This window comes from Lissotriton vulgaris, chromosome 8 (genome assembly GCF_964263255.1).
Source record: "Lissotriton vulgaris chromosome 8, aLisVul1.2, whole genome shotgun sequence".
NCBI classification, from domain to species: Eukaryota; Metazoa; Chordata; class Amphibia; order Caudata; family Salamandridae; genus Lissotriton; species Lissotriton vulgaris.
The window spans coordinates 408755644-408778375 of record NC_141696.1 but is presented as its reverse complement, the minus strand read 5'-3'; the positions used below and the strand labels follow the sequence as shown (position 1 = coordinate 408778375).

Sequence of the window (22732 nt, the reverse complement as noted above, 5' to 3'; positions counted from 1 at the left end):
AAATCCCTTCTCTATCACTATTCGGTTATTTTAGAACCCCTTTAAAACTACATAAGTGTCCATCCATATTTTGAAAGAAATGCGCAAGCATCACTAAACCAAATCAGCTATTAAAGGAGGGGCTTGTGCTCTCTCCCTATCTAGTATAGGAGAACGAGGACAAAGTCCATATAATTTGTATTGTAATTGCCAGGACCTAGTCTGTTTTATAATGAATATAGAATGTTCGGAATAGACCATGAAGTGACTGCCATTAATGTACAACACACTTAATTCCTAATACCTTCTTCAGGCAGACACTATCAGCATTTACTCAAAGTCTATAATTTTGAGCTTTTACCCATTCCTCATTCCATTTGTGGTACATAAACCAATGGTAAGATCCGCTTATTAAATGATTATACCTTACTGATAATATTGTTTTTGCAGGGACATTGGGACACCAACTCCCTCGTTAGATTGTTTTTGTCTGGCCTTCTGGTTCGATAGTTTATTTTTTTTCTTTTTGTTCCTCTGAGAAGCTGTATGTGAAGCTTGGATAGAGCAAATGCAGAAGTGAATAGGCTATAATACGATTTGCTGTTACGTGCCTCGATTGGTTTGTCTTCATTTTGAGGGCAGTGGGACATGGCGAATACATCTTTTTGAATTGTTATTCTAGTCCTACAGGTTTTACAGTTTCAGACAGTCATAGGGTCGGTGTTTGTTAATTGTGAACCACAACAAACATATTCAATCCAAGAAACCAGTTTGACAGTTGAGAGATTGACCCTAGTCTTTGTCAATGCTCCCCATGGGGAGTGGGGTGGGATTATGAAGTTTAAATACCATGACAAATTAGAACTGAGGTTATACCCCCCCTCCCCCCCCCCCCCCAATCTATGACATTGCAACCAGATGAACATGATCCGTGGCAGTCCCCCTTTGAGTCAGAAATGTCATACACTGTGACATTTGCTTATAAATCTCTTGAAATACCAAATGGTACAGAGCCTCTTTCTATAAAATAGATAAAACATTCCAGGCGTGCCTTTGATGAGAATTTGCCCAGAGAGTAACTTCAAAAAGAGGATCTGTTTAGAAAGCTGCATCAAGTTCACTGTATGGAACATCTATACTAATATAATAAAGAGAGAGCCCAAACCTTTGAGGCGGGTAATCTCAGGAACCACAGCACCAATTACAACACCCAATACAGCGTTGGAAAGGGAAGTTGCAGCAGAAGGACATAGGCTATGCAGACGCCCACCATATACATTTAAAAGGTAAAAGAACCGTGCGAGCAAAGTAGTCCCTTGTGGGCTAGTCTGCGTTGTGCTGTGGGCGTGTGCTGGAGGCGTGATAAACGCTGGGGGCGTGTGGTACGTTCCGCCCTTCATGCCATGTCTCATATCGTGTGCTGTGGACGTGTGCTGGGGGCGTGGGCGTTTGCGGGGCGCGGGATTACACAAAAAAAAGCGAGCGTTGTGCCCACTATTTCATTGTGTTTTCTTCCCAGGTTCTTTACATTCCAGCTCCGGGTGTGCTTGCCCCGTGCTCCCAGTGACGTGCACCTGCTTTACTGTATGGAGGTCAGGCATGGCGCTATTCCCAAGGGCCGGAAGGAGCACAAACAGGGGCCATTGTGCAGGAAATGTAATCTCGCCTTAACTTCCGGTGACGTCTGAAGCGCACACTGGAGATTTTCCACTTCTGTTGCGCACAGGCCTCGCGCCACGCACATCCGGACACAAGGCCCGCCTCCAAGGAAATAGCAAGAAAGGGACTATCCCTCCCCCCGGGAATATATGATGATATTCCGCAAACCAACATCCCGCATACCATCACTCCGGCATTTATATAACGGGGGACTATTACTCCGCAAAGACATCATTTCTAAAACTTTTACAACGCATATGACTTTATCACGCATGCCATTATAACGCAAATGCATGTGTGGGAAAGTCATATACTTTGTAAAAATACATTATTAAAACATCAAATATGTTTGTATATGTGTGTGTGTGTGTATATATATATATATATATATATATATATATAATTTTTTAATGCATAGATTTTTTGAAATTGCATTATTTATATTATTATTTATTATTTTATTACCCTTTACACCCTAAAAACGAATCCCACCCTGCTCCCTTTAAATACCCCTGCACTCCATAATCATAACCTACCCTTACTCAAAATACCCCAACACCCTTAAACACTAACCCATCTTAACCCTATAAATATACCCTGTACCCCAAAACCCAAACCTATCCATAACCCTTAAAAATACCCCTGTACCCCAAAATCCAAACCTAGCCCTGAACCCTATAAATACCCCTGTACCTCAAAACCCAAACCTTCCCCTGAACCCTAAAAATACCCCTCTACCCCAAACCCAGCCTTGAACCCTAAAAATACCCCTGTACCCCAAAACCCAAACCTAGCCCTGAACCCTTAAAATACCCCTGTACACCAAACCTACCCCTGAACCCTAAAAATACCACTGTACCCCAAAACTAGCCCTGAACCCTAATAATAACCCTGTACCCCAAAACCCAAACCTACCCCTGAATCCTTAAATACCCTTGTACCCCAAAACCCAAACCTAGCCCTGAACCCTAAAAATACCCCTGTACCCCAAAACCCAAACCTAGCCCTGAACCCTTAAAATACCCCAAAACCCAAACCTACCCCTGAACCCTGAAAATACCCCTGTACCCCCAAACCCATACCTATCCCTAAAACTACCCCTGTACCCCATAACCCAAAACTATATCTGAACCCTTAAAATACCCAATACCCCAAAAACATATACCTCAGAACCCCAAAACATATACCCCTATACCCATACTTACCTTATCCAAACATTTTTTAAAAAACATGCTTTTACCATTCATGCATTTACAACGAATTTCGTTGTAAATGTATGCGTGGTAAAAGCATATAAAATGTAATGCCATTCGTTATAATGGCATTGCGGCGTCATGGTACTTTCGTAATGAAAGTATGCGGAGTGATGGTATGCGGAAAGAAAGTTGCGGAATAATCGGTGTTTACCCTCCCCTGGTAAGTACATTGGTGGCACGGCGGCCCACATCTCCAGCAACATACTCATATTTTTCCACCACCCATTTGAAAAATGCACAGGTCTCTCTCATTGATGGCCAGCACCGACATACACTTTTAGACACACCTCCCGCCACAAGTTCTTGAATTGCGAACTTTAGAGCTGGGGAGCTACGTTCGAATCTCGGCATCAGCTAAACATCCTGTGATTCCAGGCAAATCGCTTTGTCTCCCCGTGCCTACCACAAATGAATGTGTTCTTCTGGAATGTTAATTGTGCTCATGCCATGTTAAGTTTGCGCTATATAATATTGCAAGGCACATGCCTGTCGCAGATAAATGCTATCAAAACGAAATCCTACAAAACGGCAGCAATTCATACCCAGACAACGTCGGGATGGGCTGCTAGTCTTCATATAAAGGATGCAAGACCAAACTTGAGACGAGTATTCCACTAAAAAGGGCTTTAGAGCTTAGGAATTAGGGGGGAGCATGCTGATAGACCTCCAAACTCAAAGATGTTGCAAGAGGAACAGAATTTGGGAATCTGTCTTTCGGTGTTAAAGCAAAACAGTCTATACCACTGGTTTGGCACACTACTGATGGGGACCAGACAGAAATGGCACATATTGATCTATATATAAAGCATATTAAAGCTGCTTCACTGGAGCCACAAAACAGACTACACCTGTCTTGAAAAAGAGCAAGATTAACCTTGACGAAGCCATTTCCCAAATGCTTGAATCATACAAAAGTCTTAAGACATCAAGGTCTAAAACATGCAATAGCACTCCAGCATCTCATTCTACACGATTTTCATCATCAGACCAACCTCACAGAGATTCGGATGAGAATATAGAGAAGCATGGCCAATGTCATGAAGGTGAAGGGGGTGATGATGAATGAAACCCATATAGTATGGGTACCAATGGAAAGTTGTGCTCAGGGGCCATTGTATACGTGCAGTTCTGAACATGAGAGCCGACCTGCATAAAGATTTGGTCTATATTGAAATGTCCTTGAGTACACTAGAAGCTGACGCATGAACTGACCGTTAAAAGCAGTACGCCCAGCTTATAGAGCCGCTGCTCCGCCTGGATTTCCTCGCATACTAAGCAAAGATGCATGCAGAAGAGAATAAATCGGGCTGATTATTAGTTTGGTTTTTACATGGTGCCACCCTATCTCGCCAATCACAATTATCAGGCTGTCCCAGGCACATGTGGTCAATAATTAAGTAGATATCCATAAGGCATTCACCACACATTACCAAGCTGTATATAATCTGCTGCTTGTGAATCAGCAGGAGGCCATACACTCCTTCCTAGCCTCTGTAACGCTGTCAGTAGTGACTCCATTGGATAGGGAAGAAATGAATGCGCCTATCACATTGCAGGAGATAAAGGGTGCCATAAGGGGAGCAGTGACCAGCAAGACCTAGGGCTAGATGGGTTCTCCATCCAGTTTTTTAAGACATATGTACACCACCTTGCTCCTAAGCTGCTTGAATTATACCAGGGTGCCCAGACGGAGGGTCGACTCCTGCCCACATTGCGAGAATCCCTCTTAGTATCCTCCTAGAGTTGGACAAAGATCTGTTGGAGCTCGCCTCCTATGACCCGTTGTCTATGTTGAGATCCAATTAAAAGATTCTGAGCAAGGTCATAGCTGGTCATAGGTCAGGCCTGGTCCATCTGGACCAGAACAGGTTTATACCAGGTCGGTCGACCACCTTAAATATCTGCTGCCTGCCTAAAGTGATGGCCATACGCTGCGTGCAGGGTGCTGGACTTGGAGAAAGCTTTTGATGTGGTGGATTGAGGATACTTGTTCCCAACCCTGACAGATTTTGTTATTATGGGACGGCTGCAAAGTTTAATCTGTCTCTTATATACTGAACCCACAGCACTGTTGAAAATTGGTCCGTGTATCTCCTCACCTCCTTTTGCCAGTAAGCAGGGTGACTCTGCAAGACTGTCCGTTGTCACCCTTGCCTATTGCCATAGCAATGCAGCCCATGGCCCAGAGACTTCGGCAGCAAGGTCAGGGTTGGGGTATCTCGCTAATGAGGAGGTGCATATTATCTCATATACGGATGACATTTTAATCTACATATAGGATATCAAGGAGAGTATAACAAGAATACAAGCCATATTACAGGAGTTCTGTGTTGCCTAGAGGCTAGGAATAAGTTGGAATAAGTCCTGCCTATTTCCACTGAGCCCAGGTTGTCCCTCACAACACTTTCTAGTAGATTCTCGCCTATTACGGTGGGAGGACCACACCTTTCACTATTTATGAATAAATATCTATCATGAAACAAGAAACCTAATAGATGGAAATCTTACTAAAGCCATATCGTCCCCAAATGGCTTTCTGGAGCACTTTACCATTCACAGTACAGGGTAGAGTATCTTTATCCAAGAAGGAGATGCTCCCTAGTCTGCTCTATTACTTTTATAAACTCCCAGTTTACATCACCAAATCTACGTTTTCCATGTTACATTCAGCACTGGGGAGTTTCATCTTAAATAAGGCGAGGCGGTTAGTCGCGCTTTGAAAGCTGCAGTTACCTGTACAATAAGGGGAGTTAGGAACCCCAAATTTTAAGCATTATTATTTGGCAGCTCAGCTGCAGTGGCCTGGGTCTTTCTGTAGCTACCAGGGCACAGAGGATAGCTCAGCAGACCTTCTTGCTCTATGCCAGGCCCCCCCACCAGCAGCTAACCGGCTGTTGCAGGTAGCATATAGCAGTTTTTATTGCAGTCTGCGACTCATGCCCGCATTCTCCGATACTCACCTGAGAGCCCATTGAGTTCTGTTGCTTCATTCAGTAATATGCTGGGCAGGGCAGGACTAGAGACTTGGGAGGTAGCTGGAGTAGGCATGCTTGGTGCATTGTTCCAAGATGTAGCGCTCCTGCCTTATGACCGATAACAAGAAGAACATGAGCTTCAGGCAAGTCATTGTTCATGGCATGTGTGCTGTAGATATAGATGCTTTGCATACTGCTGCCATTTAGTTTTGGGTCCGGATATTCGCATGTTTTTCTTTGAAGAAGTCTTTCCTAGTCACAAGATAAGGTGACTCCTCCTTTCGGTGATAGTGCTCATGTGCATCGACTCCATTGTTAGATTGTTTTCTTTCTGACATCATGTTCAGACGTGTATTGCTGTGCTCTGATTTGAAAACGCCCTTCGGGTACCCCACTGTGCAGTATCTACTGTACCCTCGACAGTGTTATCGTGCACGTTTCCCCCTCTCCGCGTATCGATTCAATTGGGAAAGTTGCCATCTTCGGTTGAAAACATTGTGGGCAGCCTTTCGGCCTAGCCATGTCGGTCCAGCCTTCTGCCGATGGAACAGACTCCGTTTCAGTTCTGTCCTCTGTGCCACTGAAAGTTCCCTCGCACTGACCTACACCAAGTCTGCAACTTGTGCCTCTCTTGAGGCTTGTCTGTCGTTCCGATCGAAAAAGACTCTTCAGGATCGTCTGGCTTGATGACGAAAATGCAGCGCCAAAGCACCCAATATACTCCGGATATCTTCGGAGAAGAATCTGGACAGGAAGAAGCAACAGCTGCAGAATAAGTGGGGGCCTTTTTGGTCCCAGAATCAGATTCAGACTTAGAAATCAAATTGGAGTCCAAGAACGATCCAGCGGGACAGGGTGTCGTGAGTACTAAAGCCCTTACCCCATAAACTCTCTTCCACTAAACATAAGGCTTCGTCACCACCTCTGCCTTCGGATGTTGGCCGGCACCGAGACGATGTTTCCGACGCCCCGCCTTCAGACCCAGCACAGGAACAAATAGTCAAGCCTTCCGGCTTGGGGTCGAGACAGATTGTCTTTGGAGCCGAAACATTCCACTCCAAAAGACGAATCTGGTTCCTAGCAGAAATCTTCTGCTTCGAAGGTTCAAAGGGAGAAGTCCGGTTCAGCACCGAAACCTTCAGCACCAAAATCAAAAGATCTCCTAGATCCCCTGGAACCCATCTTAAATGTCATGAAGGACAGATTAGACCCAAAACAGAAAAAGCTATACATCAACCCAGATACTGGACACGTTTTAGCTAAAATTCCTTTAAAAAGGAAAGTTATTTCAGAGGACACAAGGTATAAAATTGCTCTTAAGAAGAAGGACATTGCTACAAGTTATATCCAATGTTCTTTGCCATTCCCTCCATCATCTTCACCATTACCACAACTGCCAGCCTCTGATACACTACCTTAACACCACAGGGATCTCCTCATACACAGCCTGATTTAGGAGGAGATGATGATGAGGATGACAATGTTCCTTTACCAACAGATCCATGGGATGATTATAACCAGGCCTCGAAAAATCCACTCGACCACTCGCAATTGCGAGCGAAATGTTAGCAGGTAAAACTATTTTTAGCACTTACTCAACCCTGCTGGCGAGTAAACATAGGCTGGAAGAAGCAGGTGTTCTGTTTCTTCAGCAAGTGAATGAGCAATTAAGAGGCCTTTAAATCTTGTTTTATCTTGACACATTTGTAGACTGCTCAAGGACAGAGGTCAAATGTCAGTTATCTTTTTACTAATTGTTGCTCATGTGTGCCTGGAAAACAGTGTTTACTTTTCTTTCTCTTATTACTGTTAATGCTTTTTGTCAAGTGAGCGGTCTGACAATAATTGTGAAACAAAATGCAGTAAAATGTCAGGTTTTTTCCTCTAAAACAACATTTGAACTGCTTGTAAATGAATAGTACAAGTAGATCAGGAATTATGAAAGAACATGGTTTGTCATTCAGAAGGGTGATACAAACCGATTTAAATTGGAGGAAAACAAATCAGAACACTTTACTTGGTGATTTGCAAATGACAAATATTTTCAGGAACTTTATGTTCAAGGCATATGGACTGCAGACCACACACTAGTTCATAGATCGCCATCTGGTGGCAGGCCCGGATGATTACACTTTCTTGTTGTCTTGGAAGAGTCTTTTGTTTGGTAGATGACTCCTCCTGTAGAGCGTAGTGCGCATGGGCATTGACTCCATCTTTAGATTGTTTTTTCCCGCCATCGGGCTCGGATGTGTTTATTGTTCGGCCCTGTTACCAATCTCCTTTCGACTTCAAGTCCTACATCATACCATCGGTATCGTCTTCGATCGGGCTCGAGTCAGTCTGTCGGTCCCGACAAGCAAAAGGTCTTAAAACCAAAACTAACTCCTGCGCCGAAGCAGCCCTCGGTACCGAAACAGGTCGAGCCGAAAACTAGCTCAGCACCGAAGGCAATTCTCAAGCCTATCGAATCGAAGACAACTCCGGTTCTGAAAAAACTCGACCCGAAGCCCATCTCGACACCGAAACACCCAAAGGTTGACGATCCCAAAAGGGCTTCAGGACCAATATTTCCTGATCCGAAAAGCCCTCATCCGAAAAAGAAACACAACACCAAGTCTTCGGATCCGAAACCAAAATCGGCTCCAAAGACTGCAATAGACACTGTAAAACCTACCAAACAATTTGGTCCTAAACAAGACAAGTTGCGCTGAAAAAAGATAGTTGCACTGAAGAACATTTCCGCCCAGATCCACAGCAAAAGACTCTTCAAATTAATCCAAAGACTGGACATATAATTACAGTGCCTGAAAAGTGGAACATGGACTCTCCCAAGCCACCTCCAGTTCCTCTCAAAAAACACGCTCAAAATTCCCCCATAAGAATTTCTTCACCATTTCCAGAGATACCAATTGACATTTCCCCTGCGCACTCACCATCCACCACGCATAGTCCTATACCAGAGGATGATGAGATTTATTCACAGGGGGTAGAAAGTGAGCAGCACATATGACCCAGATGACCCAGACAATATCCCTGGGCCATCAGATGATCCCTGGGAAGATTATAAAGCGCCAGATGCACCAGATCTGCCACAAGATGGTGCATACCTTTCTAGACCATCTCCTCCAGATGACACTATTGGGTTTACGCAGCTTATTCATAGACACTTTTCATGGGGTGGATTTACATACAGATCCAGTGGAAGAAGACTTCCTTATGGATACATTGCTGTCATCACACACATCCACAACCACATTACCAATACTTAATGGAGTGGTAAGACATGCACCAGAGGTATTCAAAGACCCCGTCAGAGCCAGGGTAATCAACCCCAGACAAGAAAAAAAAGTATAAAACAGCTGAAACTGACCCAGCATACATCAAGGGTCAGCTGCCATTAGACTCATTAGTAGTCTCAAAAGTGAGGAAAAGAGCTAACTCACAAACAGGGGATGCTCCACCCCCTAATAAGGAGTCCATGCTTTTAGATGCCTCAGGGAAACGCACCATCTCACAAGCAGCCAATGTCTTGAGAATTACTAACACTCCGGCTTTGTTAGCAAGATATGATTGAGCTCATTATGATGAGCTAGAGACACTCATGCAACATTTGCCAGAACAATATAAAGCCAGGGCTTCTGACTTAATACATGAAGGCAAGGTATTTACCAATACCTCAATCCGCTGTGTGTTAGATGCTGCCGACACAGCCTCCAGAGCAAAAAATACAGGAGTACTGTTATGTAGACATGCCTGGTTACGCATCTCTGTCTTCAAGCCAGAAGTACAGGCCAGTATCCTAAATCAACCTTTTGACCAGCAACATCTTTTTGGTCCTACAGTAGATATTGCACTAAAGAAAATGAAAAAAGATACAGACACTGCAAAATCCATGGGAGCCTTACAAACTCAGACCCACCGAGCGTCCTTTTCGTCGCACCTCTTCTAGGGGTGCCTCTAAAGGTTTTCAAACGGACAACACCTTTTCTTTAAAGTGCCCACCCAAATCTCGCCCAGTAGAGGTTATTAAAGAGGAAGATATGGAGGTAACAACAATAAGGGTAGAGGCAGAGGCAACAACAACCGCAATGCCTCTACTCCCAAACAGTGACTTCCCTCCCATCCCCCCAGACCATTCCATTCCTGTCGAGGGAGATTACAACAGTTCCTGACGGTCTGGAACTCCATCACCACAGACAGGTGGGTAAGACAAATAATTCAGTCAGGTTATTGCCTGGAGCTCACTTCTACTCCTCCAACAATACCACCCAGACAGCGTCCCATGTCACAAGAGCATCTCACTCTCCTAAAACAAGAGGTTGCATCTTTACTGTAAAAGAATGCAATAGAACCAGTCCCAAAACACCATCAAAACACAGAAGTTTGCTCCCTATATTTTCTCATCCAAAAAAAGGATGGTTCCCTCAGACCTATACTAGACTCAGGCCCCTAAACCTGTACATACAGTACGACCACTTTCATATGGTCACATTACAGCAGGTTCTGCCTCTGTTAAAACAAGGCAACTTCCTAGCCACATTAGATCTCAAGGACGCCTACTTCCACATTCCCATCCATCAAGCTCACAGAAAGTACCTTCGGTTCGTACTAGACGGTCAACATTACCAGTTCAAAGTACTCCCTTTCGGAGTAACTACAGCACCTCGAGTTTTCACAAAGTGTCTAGCAGTAGTAGCAGCACACTTAAGAAGGGACAACATTCATGTTTCCCATACGTAGACGACTGGCTAATAAAATCCAAGTCATACCACCAGTGTGTGCAGCACACGCATCAGACCATCTTCCTGTTACACAATCTAGGATTCACAATAAATCAAAAAAAGTCACATCTTCAACCATCCCTGTCTTAACAGTACCTGGGTGCCACAATAGAAACCTCCAAAGAAATTGCACCCCCAATCCAACAAGGATATAAAGTATGCAAGCTTTAATACAAAGATTCCAGCCACAACACTCACTACCAGCTCGAGTGTTCATGCAATTAATTGGAATGATGGCATCTTACATCTTCATAGTGCCACATGCAAGACTCCAAATGCGCCCCCTGCAAGAATGCTTAGCAAGTCAATGGAATCCGGCTGAACAACAAATAGCAGATCTGGTGGTGGTGGACGACCGGACACATCGCTCTCTGCAGTGGTGGAACACCAAAAACCTTTCCAAGGGCCGGCCGTTTATATAGCCTGTTCCACAAGTGGTGCTAACCACAGACGCATCTCTCACACGATGGGGAGCACATTTGAAAGAACACACAGTACAGGGCACATGGACTCTGCAACAAAACCTAATCCACATAAATCATCTGGAGTGGCTAGCAATTTTTCTAGCTCTAAAATCGTTTCAGCATTACCTAGCAGGCAAGGCTGTATTAGTCTGTACCGACAATGTGACAGCCATGTATTATATCCAAAAAACAGGGAGGAACACACTCCTTACAGCTCTCCCGGCTGGCACAGAGCATATGGAGGTGGGCCATTCCTCAAAAAATCTTTGTTAGCAGAACATCTACCAGGAGTTCACAATCCAGTTGCAGATCTGTTAAGTCGTCAATGACAACAGATACACAAGTGGGAACTTCATCCTCAAGTTCTTCAACCTTTCTTTCACGAGTGGGGCCAACCAGAGATAGATCTGTTTGCCACACATCGCAACTCCAAATGCCCAAGCTTCGCCCCCAGATATCCACACCCATTGTCCAAAGGCAATAAAAGCGTACGCTTTTCCACCTCTCCCACTAATTCCATTAGTGGTACGCAAGCTACAGCAACATTCCCTCACATTGGTTCTCCTATCACCAACATGGGCAAGACAACCGTAGTACACCACACTACTAGAACTCTCAGTAGTACCACACCAAAAATTCAAACTCTCTCCACATTTACTGACACAGAACCATGGAGAGATCATGCATCCAGACCCAATGCAGCTCCACCTAGCGATTTGGCTCCTGAAATCTTAGAATTTGGATACCTCAATCTTCCGCCTGATTTCATGAATGTTATAAAAAAAGCTAGACGCCCCACAACTAGAGCATGCTATGCAGCCAAGTGGAAAAGATTTGTTGTGTATTGCACAAATAACAAAATTAACCCACTAGATGTTTCTACACAAAACATCATATGTTACCTGCTTCATCTACAAAGATGTAGTTTCGCGTACTGTTCAATCAGATTACATCTTGCTGCTATAGCAGCTTACCTTCAAAACAGACATCTGTCAGTATTTAGAGTACCTGCCATCAAAGCATTTATGGAAGGACTTAAAAAGAATAATCCCTCCCAGGATATCACCCTCTCCTGTATGGAATTTAAATATTGTTCTCACTAGACTTATGGGTCCTCCATTTGAACCTTTACATAAGTGTGAATTACAGTTTCTTACATGGAAAGTTGTTTTTTTAGTTGCTATAACCTCGCTCAGAAGAGTGAGTGAGCTCCAAGCATTAACAATTCAAGAACCATTCATACAGCTCCATAACAACAAAGTGGTTCTTAAAACAAGCCCAAAAGTCATTTCACCCTTCCACCTCAATCAATCTATTGAGTTGCCAGTATTCTTTTCTCAACCACAAACAGTTGCGGAAAGAGCTCTACATACATTAGATGTATAAAGAGCGCTTCTCTACTACATTGATAGGACAAAACCATTTCGTAAAACAAAACTGTTGTTTGTGTCCTTTTCTCCTCCACATAAAGGTAATCCCATCTCAAAAGCTGGAATTGCAAGGTGGATTGTTAAATGCATTCAAATTTGTTACCAAAACGCACTCTATCCATTCCCCCTAGGGCTCATTCCACCCGTAAATTAGGGGCATCTCTGGCATTTCTAGGAAATAAACCCCTAGATTAAAGCTGTAAAGCAGCTACATGGTCTACACCGCACACATTTACAAAACACTACTGTGTAGATGTGCACGCAAAACAAAAAGCTACTGTGGGCCCGGCTGTACTCAAAACATTATTTCAAACTACTGCAACAGATACTGGTGGTCGCCGCCAAGGGAGAAAACTGCTATGCAGTCTATGCACTAGTGTGTGGTCTACAGCCCATATGCCTCGAACGGAAAATGCTACTTACCAGAATGCTTCTGTTCTTGGCATGCAGGGCTGCAGAGCCACACTGCAGCCCATATGCCTCGAACGGAAAATGCTACTTACCAGTAGGCCTCTGTTCTTGACATGCGGGGCTGCAGAGCCACACACGCCCACCCGCCTCCCCGGCTACCTATATCTGTTCCAGTAATATCTTTGTTAGATACACAAGACATGGACATCTTTTTCTGTACTCGTACAACGCCATCATTTCCCCAATGAAGTCGATGCCCATGCGCACTTCGCTCTACAGGAGTCCTCTACCAAACAAAGACTCTTCCAAGACAACAACAAAGTGTAATCATCCGGGCCCACCACCAGATGGCAATCTATGCACTAGTGTGTGGCTCTGCAGCCCTACATGCCAAGAACAGATGCATACTAGTAAGTAGCATTTTCCTACCAAACATTGTACACTATATAGTTTTAAAACCACATGCCGGTGACAGATTCTGTGGCCATTTCAATGTAGAATCTGCTGATTGCAAATAAGTGGCCTACTACTTTATGCTTTAGTTATGTATTTATTAAAAGTGATAGTTTTTAAACATGATGTGAGAGACATTCCAGGCCAAGCCCTGATGACAATGCATTTAATGAACTAAGAGGCATGTCTGCAGTCACGTGTATCTTATATGTGGCAAGATTTGCATTCTATACATGGAGCTAATATTTAGTCTATTAAATCAAACAAAAGAGTTTTCTGTACAGCAGATATGCTGAGCATGCGTATTTGAAGGTACGCTCATATGTGATCAAGAGAAAATGGCATCTCAGTGAATTAAAATACTTGCCCAGGATCACATAATTTGAAACAGGTTTATGGGTCAAGACCATTATAATTAGGTAGAGTAGATTATTTAAGTCACAACCTGCAGGTCTAGTAAACATTTGGGGATTTTTCAATGGCATGGATCCACCCAGAGATAATGATCCAAACTTACACCCTGCAAAACCATCAACTCCAGATGATCACTTATCTTATCAAGAGCTGATTTCAAGAGCAGCAGCTTATCATGAAGTTACACTGCACAAAGAGGCTTTGGATGACGACTTTTTATTTGAGACACTAGGGTCTTCACATAGGCTAGTCAGAGTCTACCTATGTTGAAAGGCATGATGTGGCCTGCAGATGAAATTTTTAAGGACCCTGTTTAGGCCTGTATTTTAACACCCATGGTTGACAAATACAAACCATCACCATCTGATCCTGTTTTTATTAAAGGACAGCTACACTTCTACTCGCTGGTACTTTCTATTGCTCGTAAAAGAGCAAACTCGCAGGCCTCCGGAGATGCCCCCCCACCCCCGGAGAAAAAGGCACAAGAGCTAGTCCAAGAAGGAAAACTTATATCTAATTCTTCTATTAGATGTGCTCTAGATACTGCTGACACTGCAGCGAGAGAAGTTAAACCAGCATTCTTTTACATCGACATGCCTGGCTTAGGATTTCAGGTTTAAATTCGAAGTCCAGCAATCTATTTTCAATGCCCGCTTTGACAAGCAATATCTTTGTGGACCTCAAGTTGATAAGGCTTTAGAAAAGATGGAAAAAGACACGGACGTGGCGAAATCCATGGGAGTTCTTCAGTCTCCGTCATGCAGAGGCTACTTTTGCCGCTCATTTGATAGGGGAGGGTCCAAAACTACAGCCTCCGATCTTAACGCTTCCTCATTTAAGTACAACGCATACCCCTCTTCCTCTATGGGCTTCTGCAGAGGAGGTTACAGAGGAAACCATTTCAGCTGTAGCGGTAAGAGCACGCCAACGCGTATCTCACCTTCCCCCAATAAACAGTGACTTGCCTACACTTCCCCTCGATCATTTAACACTTGTCAGTGGAAGACTTTAACAATTTCTCCTCATTTGGAAATCCATAATATCAGATAAATGGGTGCAGTAGCCGCAAATTTGCAAAACAGACAGCATCTATCTTTGTTCAAGATCTCAGTAATTAAAACATTTATGGAAGGCCTTAGAGTTATACCACCCACGGTATCTTCGGCACCTGTTTGGAATCTGAACATTGTGCTTACAAGACTCATGGGTCCACCCTCTGAGCCAACTGTCTGTTACAATTTCTCTCATGGAAAGTGGCCTTCCTCATTGCTGTCACTACCTGAACGCTATATCCATCATTACGCTCTAGCGTTTGATACTTGACAACATGGCTTAATTTTGTGTACTCTTATGGTTGTACTTTTATAGTTGTATATTTTAACCAAAGCATACGCAAGGAGATGATGGACGGAGTGCTGAAACTTTTCAGACACTCACCCCTAGTCACAGATCTGGGTTGAATCCATCATCGTTCTTTAGCTCACTTCGCCACTCCAGTTTGGACCCACCCATATGAAAATCAGTCTTGACCCTGTGCCTCATGGGAACAGTCCAGCCCGAACTGCCAGGCCAGGTCAAGACTGATTTGCATATAGCTGGGTCAGAACTGGGGTGGCAAAGTGAGCTAAAGAACGATGATGGATTCAGCCCAGATCTGTGAATGGGGTGAGTGTCAGAAAAGTTTCAGCGCTCCGTCCATCTCATTGTGTTTGCTTTGTTCTCCCTAAGTTGGCAGGGTATGCCCAGACGTGGGTCCCTTGCTCACTTTGCCACTGGATTCAAGTTAGCCTGGCTGATGAGGAGTGTTACCCCGAAACTTGTCACCGGATGCTTGTTTCTGGTCCAGCGAAGACCTGGCTTGGCAGTTCGGGCTGAACTGTTCCCATGAGGCACAAGGTCAAGACTGCTTTGCATATGGCTGGGTCCAAACTGGGATGGTGAAGTGAGCTAAAGAACGATGTTGGATTCAACCGAGGTCTGTGACTGGGTGAGTGTCTGAAAAGTTACAGCGCCCTGACCATCATCTCCTTGTGTTTGTTTAATATTTTAACCGAAATAACGAAAGCTAGTCTGCTACAAGAAAAAACCCCAGTGTACATTTTCCTTGGAATCTCAATGCTGCACGTGCATGAATAAATGAATGAGGTTTACTTGTATTATAGTATTAAGTGTGGTAGTACACAATGTCATACAGGTCCCACTGCAGCCAGAGCTGACGGTTAATATAAGGTCATGCATACTCTACTGCAAATGAAATAAAAATTCTGACTATATAATGCTGTAATTGCTCTTTATACAAAAGATACACGGACAAAGTTTTAACTTTTAGCAAATGCAAGACATGAGCCTCTGTTATAAAACGTGTAACTATGATGCTTTAGCATAATGTGCACAGTTAACTATCAAATACAATGCATCCCTGCCATACACAGTCCAGGGGCATAACAAATTAATCTGATAACTTGCACACTCAAAGAGGGGGTTCTAGTTGTTCTGGGGGAATCTGGTTTCAGACACACAATTGCAAAAAAATGGGCTTTAATATCATATTTTACGGCTCGAACACCTAGGTGGTGTAATATATGCACAGCTAGTGAATCTAGAAGTGTCAATCTGCAAAACTATTGCTACAGGTAAATAACTAGTTACTTAGTGTGTATGGGATTATACATTGATACCTGGATGTAAACAAAATTATTTGTTTAATAGAAAGGCAGTGCTAGTGGTATGTGGTCCCGTGATCATTCTCTCTGCAGCACTCTGGTTCAGATGGAGTCAAGAAATAGAACTTTCCAGAAGATCGAAGAAATGTTCATTGCAACAGTCTGCATTCCCGGAAGGTTGTGGCATTGCTTATCATTAGTTTGTGTAAAAGAGGAAGATGGGAATATCCAAAGTTGAAAAAAACAGACACTAACTACCACAAGTTAAGCGGTAAGATTTAGCGTGGCGTGAATCTGTATTCCCATATTTTTCATGAACGGGACTGGAGGTCAGAACTGACTGCCAAAATATTGTTGAAGCGAAGGGGAATGACTCCCTTGTTTTCGTTGGTTACAGCTTATTTCTCAACCGTGAAAAAGACTTTCACCTTCTAAGTCCTTTTCTATCGTAAGCGGGGAGAGGATGTGGTCTGACGACTAGGGCGGTCGACCTCAAATCTGGAGATCCGGGTTCGAGTCGCAGCAATGACTATCAACATCCTGTGAATCTGGGCAAATCACTTAATCTCACCGTGCCTACCAAAAAAATGTATGTCCTTGTGTAACTCAACTGGTGCTAATCAAAAGCGCTCTGATACCCAATACCTTTGGGTCACGTTCGCGCTATATAAAACTTAGAGGAAAAAGTAAAATATGTGTGCCATCAGCAAATGTTAAAATATACAACTAATTAACTAAATTGTAAAGGCTAGTGTAAGAACACAAAGGTTAACAAATTAGACCCCTGTGATACTCTGCAAGTAACATGCAACGAGATGGTTATAAAGGGGCATAAAGTGACTTTGTGACACCAAGAAATTAGAAAATACTAAAACCAGGCCTACACTGTGCCTTGGACTCTGAGACCAAGCAGACGTAGAAGCAAAGTGTGGTAATCTACGGGGTCAAAAGTGGCAGAAAGGTCCAGTAATATTAGAGCTGCAGGCACACTTGCATCTGAAGGCCAATCTAAGTTCATCTAATGCTGCCACCGCTACTGTGGCAGTGCTCTCGGAAACAAACCCATGGAGGATGGAGAAAAGAATCTACCTCAATATATTTCTGATGTTGAATATGAATTACTTTCTCCAGAAATTGGGACACACATGCCAGTTGGGATACTTGGTAAATTCTGTGCGATCCAGCATGGTTTACTTTAGGATAGGAGTGACAGTAGCAGATTTCAGTTCACTTTGAACTTTCCCAGGACATAGTGATGCATTATTTCCGGTGTGTCCTCTATTAATAATTTATATTCATCAATAATTGTTTATTAAGCTTGGTTAGCAATGTATTCAGGTAATCCTGATCTACACAGTCTACCCAGTAAGGAAAAATCATCCTCTTTTATTAGGGGGAAGTCTGAGACATGAGATAGAAGGTAGTAAATCTAGTGCGGCTAGTTGTAAGAATACAATATTCGTGCTTTGGCTGGTAAAAATTTGTGAAAGGGAGACTTCAGTAGCATGAAGTTGGTGCATTTCGTTTTCGTTCACTATTCTTTATTGTCTGCGGGTGGAGTAATTATCGTCGGTAAGGTCTTTGGCATGCTAGAGTGCAGAAAAGTTCAGATTACACATGCATGTTTTAACTGAAACGGGTAGTCACGTGGCTTTTCAGAAATATGTTGAAGTTGTATATTATAATACTTGAGATTCATTGACATTTCTAACGTTGAAGAATGAATTCATGTTCTTTGCTTTTAATTTTTCTAATCTACATTTACTTTTTCGCGTGTTCTTTGCAGGAATTTGTCAGTCTCTATACAGACTATATTCTCAACAAATCCGTAGAAAAGCAATTCAAGGCCTTTCGAAGAGGTTTCCATATGGTTACAAATGAGTCCCCCCTGAAGTATTTATTTAGGCCAGAGGAAATTGAGCTGCTAATCTGTGGAAGTAGGGTAAGCATCATTAAACCAGTCCGTTTTATTTTTGGAGAGGTGCTTATGCAGGCAATGTTACAGTCAGTGTCATCTTTTTATTTCAAAGAACCTAGACTTTCAAGCACTAGAGGAAACAACCGAATATGATGGTGGCTATACCAGAGATTCCCATATTATAAGGTAAGCCTACAGTTCGAAGAGCAAAATACTTTTCCCCCCTTATGTTACATATGCTTATACAGTTCCACAACCCTTAAACTCTATTTTCAAAACGTAATTAATTCAAAGTGATAAACATAACTAGACTCAAAGATTTTGTGCATATTCATAAAACATACAAATGGTGTAAATGGGGATGGCAGAGCGTTGTTAAGCTATATTTATATGGTTGCTCAAGATCTATTTTTTGCTGCCAATATGTTTCATCCCAGCGTAAACTCTTTCAGATTTTCATGGGGAAGGACACCTACGTAAATATTTTTGTGAATGGTTTTAAAGTAATAATGGTGGTGTTCAGAAATGTTAAGATTCGGTTATTTCTTGACCCCTCTCCTCTTTGATCTTGATTTCCAGTATCAATAGAAGCAGTAACTTTTAGAATTGCAAGAAATGTCTTATTGTTTTGTAGCTGGAATGTGAGCTTTCTTAGGTAAAATGATAGAACCAGTTAATCTCAAGAGGCATCATGGTGCATTAATTATATAAACAATGCGTTCTGCATTGTATATCTTCTGACCCAAACAAAGTAGATCCAGGGTTTAGGAGATCATGTGCCTCATTTATAATTTGTCTGTCAAATTTATAAATGACCACTAAGCTGGCGGTCATGTATAATGCCCTGGCAGGAACTGCTGTCAGAACGGTTCTTGCCAATGCATTGCGCTGTTTGGTGCAGGGCTGTGTCATGCTAACACTGCCCTGCGCCAAACAGTTTTCTTTTTTTCTTTTTAAAAAGAAACTCCCAAAACTTTACTTTTCTTTTTGAAAATAAAAAATGTAATGCTCCCCTTGCCATGGTAGACATTTATCATGGTTAGGTGAACTTTATAACCATTTTGCTGTTCCTAACGACCAGGGTTTGCCTAGTGGTGGTCCACGGTATAATAAATGGCTATGTCTGCCTATCCTAACTGGGTGTGTAGTCATATAGTTATTTCTCAGTAGGCCCTTACTCTGTCGAGCCGACGGAGAAATTTGGCTGTGGCGGTGAAGGAGTAGTCAATGCCATATCTAAAGATATGGCCGTATTTAAATCAGGCGGACCATAATGTTGGTGGTAAGTGTACTCGGTCACTGTTTCAACACAGTATACATATCACCAATGTATAAATTAGGCCCCAAGTTATTTACAAAAAATTTAAGCTGTTGTACATCCCCTATACCTGTGTATGTACTAAACCTGGACTCCGGCATGCTTTGATAAGTCATTTAATGTCCTCCTGTACTTTAAAAAGTTTCACAGCACATACATAAACAATTTGGGTCAAAGAAATGTGGGTAGCGCTTTCAACACTTAGGCCCCACGCAATTTCTTTTTTTCAATTATGAACGTCCGGCAGAATTCAGCATAGTGTGTGTCACCTCGCTCGCCTCATTGTCTAGTATGAATGTGCACCTTGCAAAAAGGAGATTTCTTCTGTTGCCTCTTCTTAAGTTTGCAGTTCTGCAGAAGGTAATTCGATTGACTGCATGTCGTGAAAGCTGCACCTCGATGGTTTGGATTCCAATGTTTGGTCCAGTAATTTCTTACACATGCTTTTGGCTGATCATTCAGGGCAAGATAATGCAAACGTCAACGGTGCTCCTGGATGGACATCTTCAAAAAGCAAATTTGACTGAAGTTCTTGGATTTCATTACAAGGGAGTATGTGATAAGCAAATCCATTATTCTCTATCACTCTAACCTTCAATGACTTCTGAAAAATGGGTTGGCAATCTACAAAAGTGCTGATACTGCTTAACTTCATGCAGTCCCACTCTGATGTGCCTTCACAGATATCCAAACTAGTTTGCCCCATAATGTTTGTATGCTTTTTCACATCCTGTTTAATCCTTCACTTCACTCCTGAGGCACTCTATTAGTATGCTTGTGTCCCTCCTTAGTCCACTTCTTTCATTGCAAAAGCACAGGTTTCAATATCAGCAGAACTAAGTCACTGAAGGCACGCCAATTTCTGTACCTTCACCCTCCAATTCCAGAGCCCTTTTGTTCCAAACCACTTAATCCAGCCCCAGAAAAGGAGCTGCGCCGAAGCACTCCGCGCAGATAGCTTGTTGTGAGCCCGCACTATCCTCCCCTTACACTATTTTTCGGCCATTAATCAGCAGCAGTAACAAACCCATCAGTTTACAAAGGTAAATGCTTAAATGATCTATAAATCGTACAGTTGTCAAAAGCGTATACTACTTCTTGCTGTTCTGGTTATTACAGTCTCCAGCATTGTCCTTATTACTTTTTCTTCACAAACATATCCCAGAGTTACAAGTGCAATGGTCGCTGTCCCTGCTTCTACATTTGCTGTTCCTGTATGGGTGGGAGGTGTGGCTTGCAATATTGCCAACAGTACAGTGCGTAAGGGTCCAGTGTTCTAGCCGACATACAGATATCCTCTCTACATCCTGCCATTCCGTAACATAACATACATCTGCTCGCGGTGCCAAGGGGAGCGGTCTTCTGCGGGTGGAGATTGCTTTTAGGCAGGGAGCGGAGCGGAGAGGAGAGGGGAGGTGCAGGAACTGGGCTTATGTCTTTAGGTGTACCTTTTGAGGAATTTGCAACTACAAAGGGCAACACTCTCTCTGTGACCAGGAAGCCATTATCCCCTAAAGTCTAGGGAGTGTGTAGAACACTAGATCCAGTTCCAGGTAGGATTCACCTGGGTTAAGCGGTAGTTTACACCTTTAAAGGGTTTCTAGTTAGTGACTATTAGAGTCTTATTAACCATCCGTACAGATCTTCAAAGCAATGAGGAATGCCCCATATCTTTTAGGCTACCATCATTGGGCAGAAACCTGTTGGCAAAAGAAATGGGTTTTAGCCATTGTCCTCAATATACCCGCTTGTGATTGTTTTTTAGATATAATCGGTGTACTCATTAATAAAGGTGACCACTGAAGACTCAGAGGTATTTTTAGTGAGTCTGGATCCCAACCTTGTCCTGTAGTTTTCATCTAAGAACTCCCTCCTTTCTTTAAACTCTTCGGGGAGGTTGAGTTCGCCCTGGTGGTAGTCGCCTACCAGGATGCGGAGAGGATACTGATGATGAAGTATGACACTATTAAGTGCGTGAGGTTTTCTGTTCTACTAAAGACGACTTTTCTCAGACATGTGGCAGAACTCCTGTGATGCCCAAACTCTGGATTCCTTAGTGTTCCTTAAATGATAGGAAACATATCTTCTATATTTCTCTTTTTTTCCTGGTGCTTCTGCACCTGTTTTTGTGATTTAATTTATTGGTATGGCTGCCGCCTTTCATAAGGTGCACCTAAATACAGAACCCCTGGAGGGCAATTTCTTATTTGAAACACTTTCCTCTACACAACATTCTACGCAATATTAACCTGTGTTCGGGGGTATGCTATACCATTCCTCTGACGTATTTAAAGACCCGGTACAATCTAGGGTCATACCCCTAGATTAGATAAAACGTATAAGGGGTCACCTAATGATCCCATACATATAGAAGTTAAAAGTCTGCTTCTATTAGTAGTGGCAACTTCATGTTAAAGAGCGAATTCCCAAACATATTATGAAGCCCCTCCACCAGATAGGGAAAGTAAAAATATTGACACAGCTGGAAAGAGGGTGGCAGCACAACGGCCAATCACTTGCGTATCACAAACTCTGTTGACCTTCTTTTTAAGTATGATAGAGCCCAGTGAGACGAGAACTCCCATAAGAGCACAAAAAATGGCCTATCAAATAGCTTCTACGGGTAAGTTAATACCTAAGACAACTATACGTTGTGCCCCCAATGCTGCTGATATGGCAGCAAGAGGAATAAACTCCAGCGTATTACTACGCACACATGCCTGAATTCTTGCTAAGGGTTTAAACCAGAGGTACAGCAAAATTTCCTGGCCTTCCCATTCGATGAGGACCATCTATTCTGCCCTTCGGTAGATGCCTTCCTGGAAAGAAAAAAAAAAGATGACACAGCCAAAGCGATGGGAGCCCTGCGGACACCTTCTCACCATGTCTCCTTTTGCCACTCAACTTATCTTGGAGAGTCTAAGACTACCTCTCCTAAATGGCAATATTACCCAAGATCACCTTTCTCTTTAATACAATCCAACTACATTTTGACAAACTTACCATCGATA

At 42.9% G+C, this 22732-nt stretch overlaps 1 protein-coding gene across 4 annotated transcripts in view; it reads left to right on the top strand.

Annotated features, from left to right (window-relative positions):
* UBE3A (ubiquitin protein ligase E3A) overlaps nt 1–22732 on the top strand; it is a 246710-nt gene that overhangs the window by 190310 nt on the left and 33668 nt on the right. For all 4 annotated transcript variants that reach the window (XM_086934175.1, XM_086934176.1, XM_086934177.1 and 1 more), the window contains 2 exons: nt 18272–18427; nt 18516–18589. In XM_086934175.1, coding sequence (XP_086790301.1) covers nt 18272–18427; nt 18516–18589 — 230 coding nt within the window. The remainder of the gene's footprint in view (nt 1–18271; nt 18428–18515; nt 18590–22732) is intronic.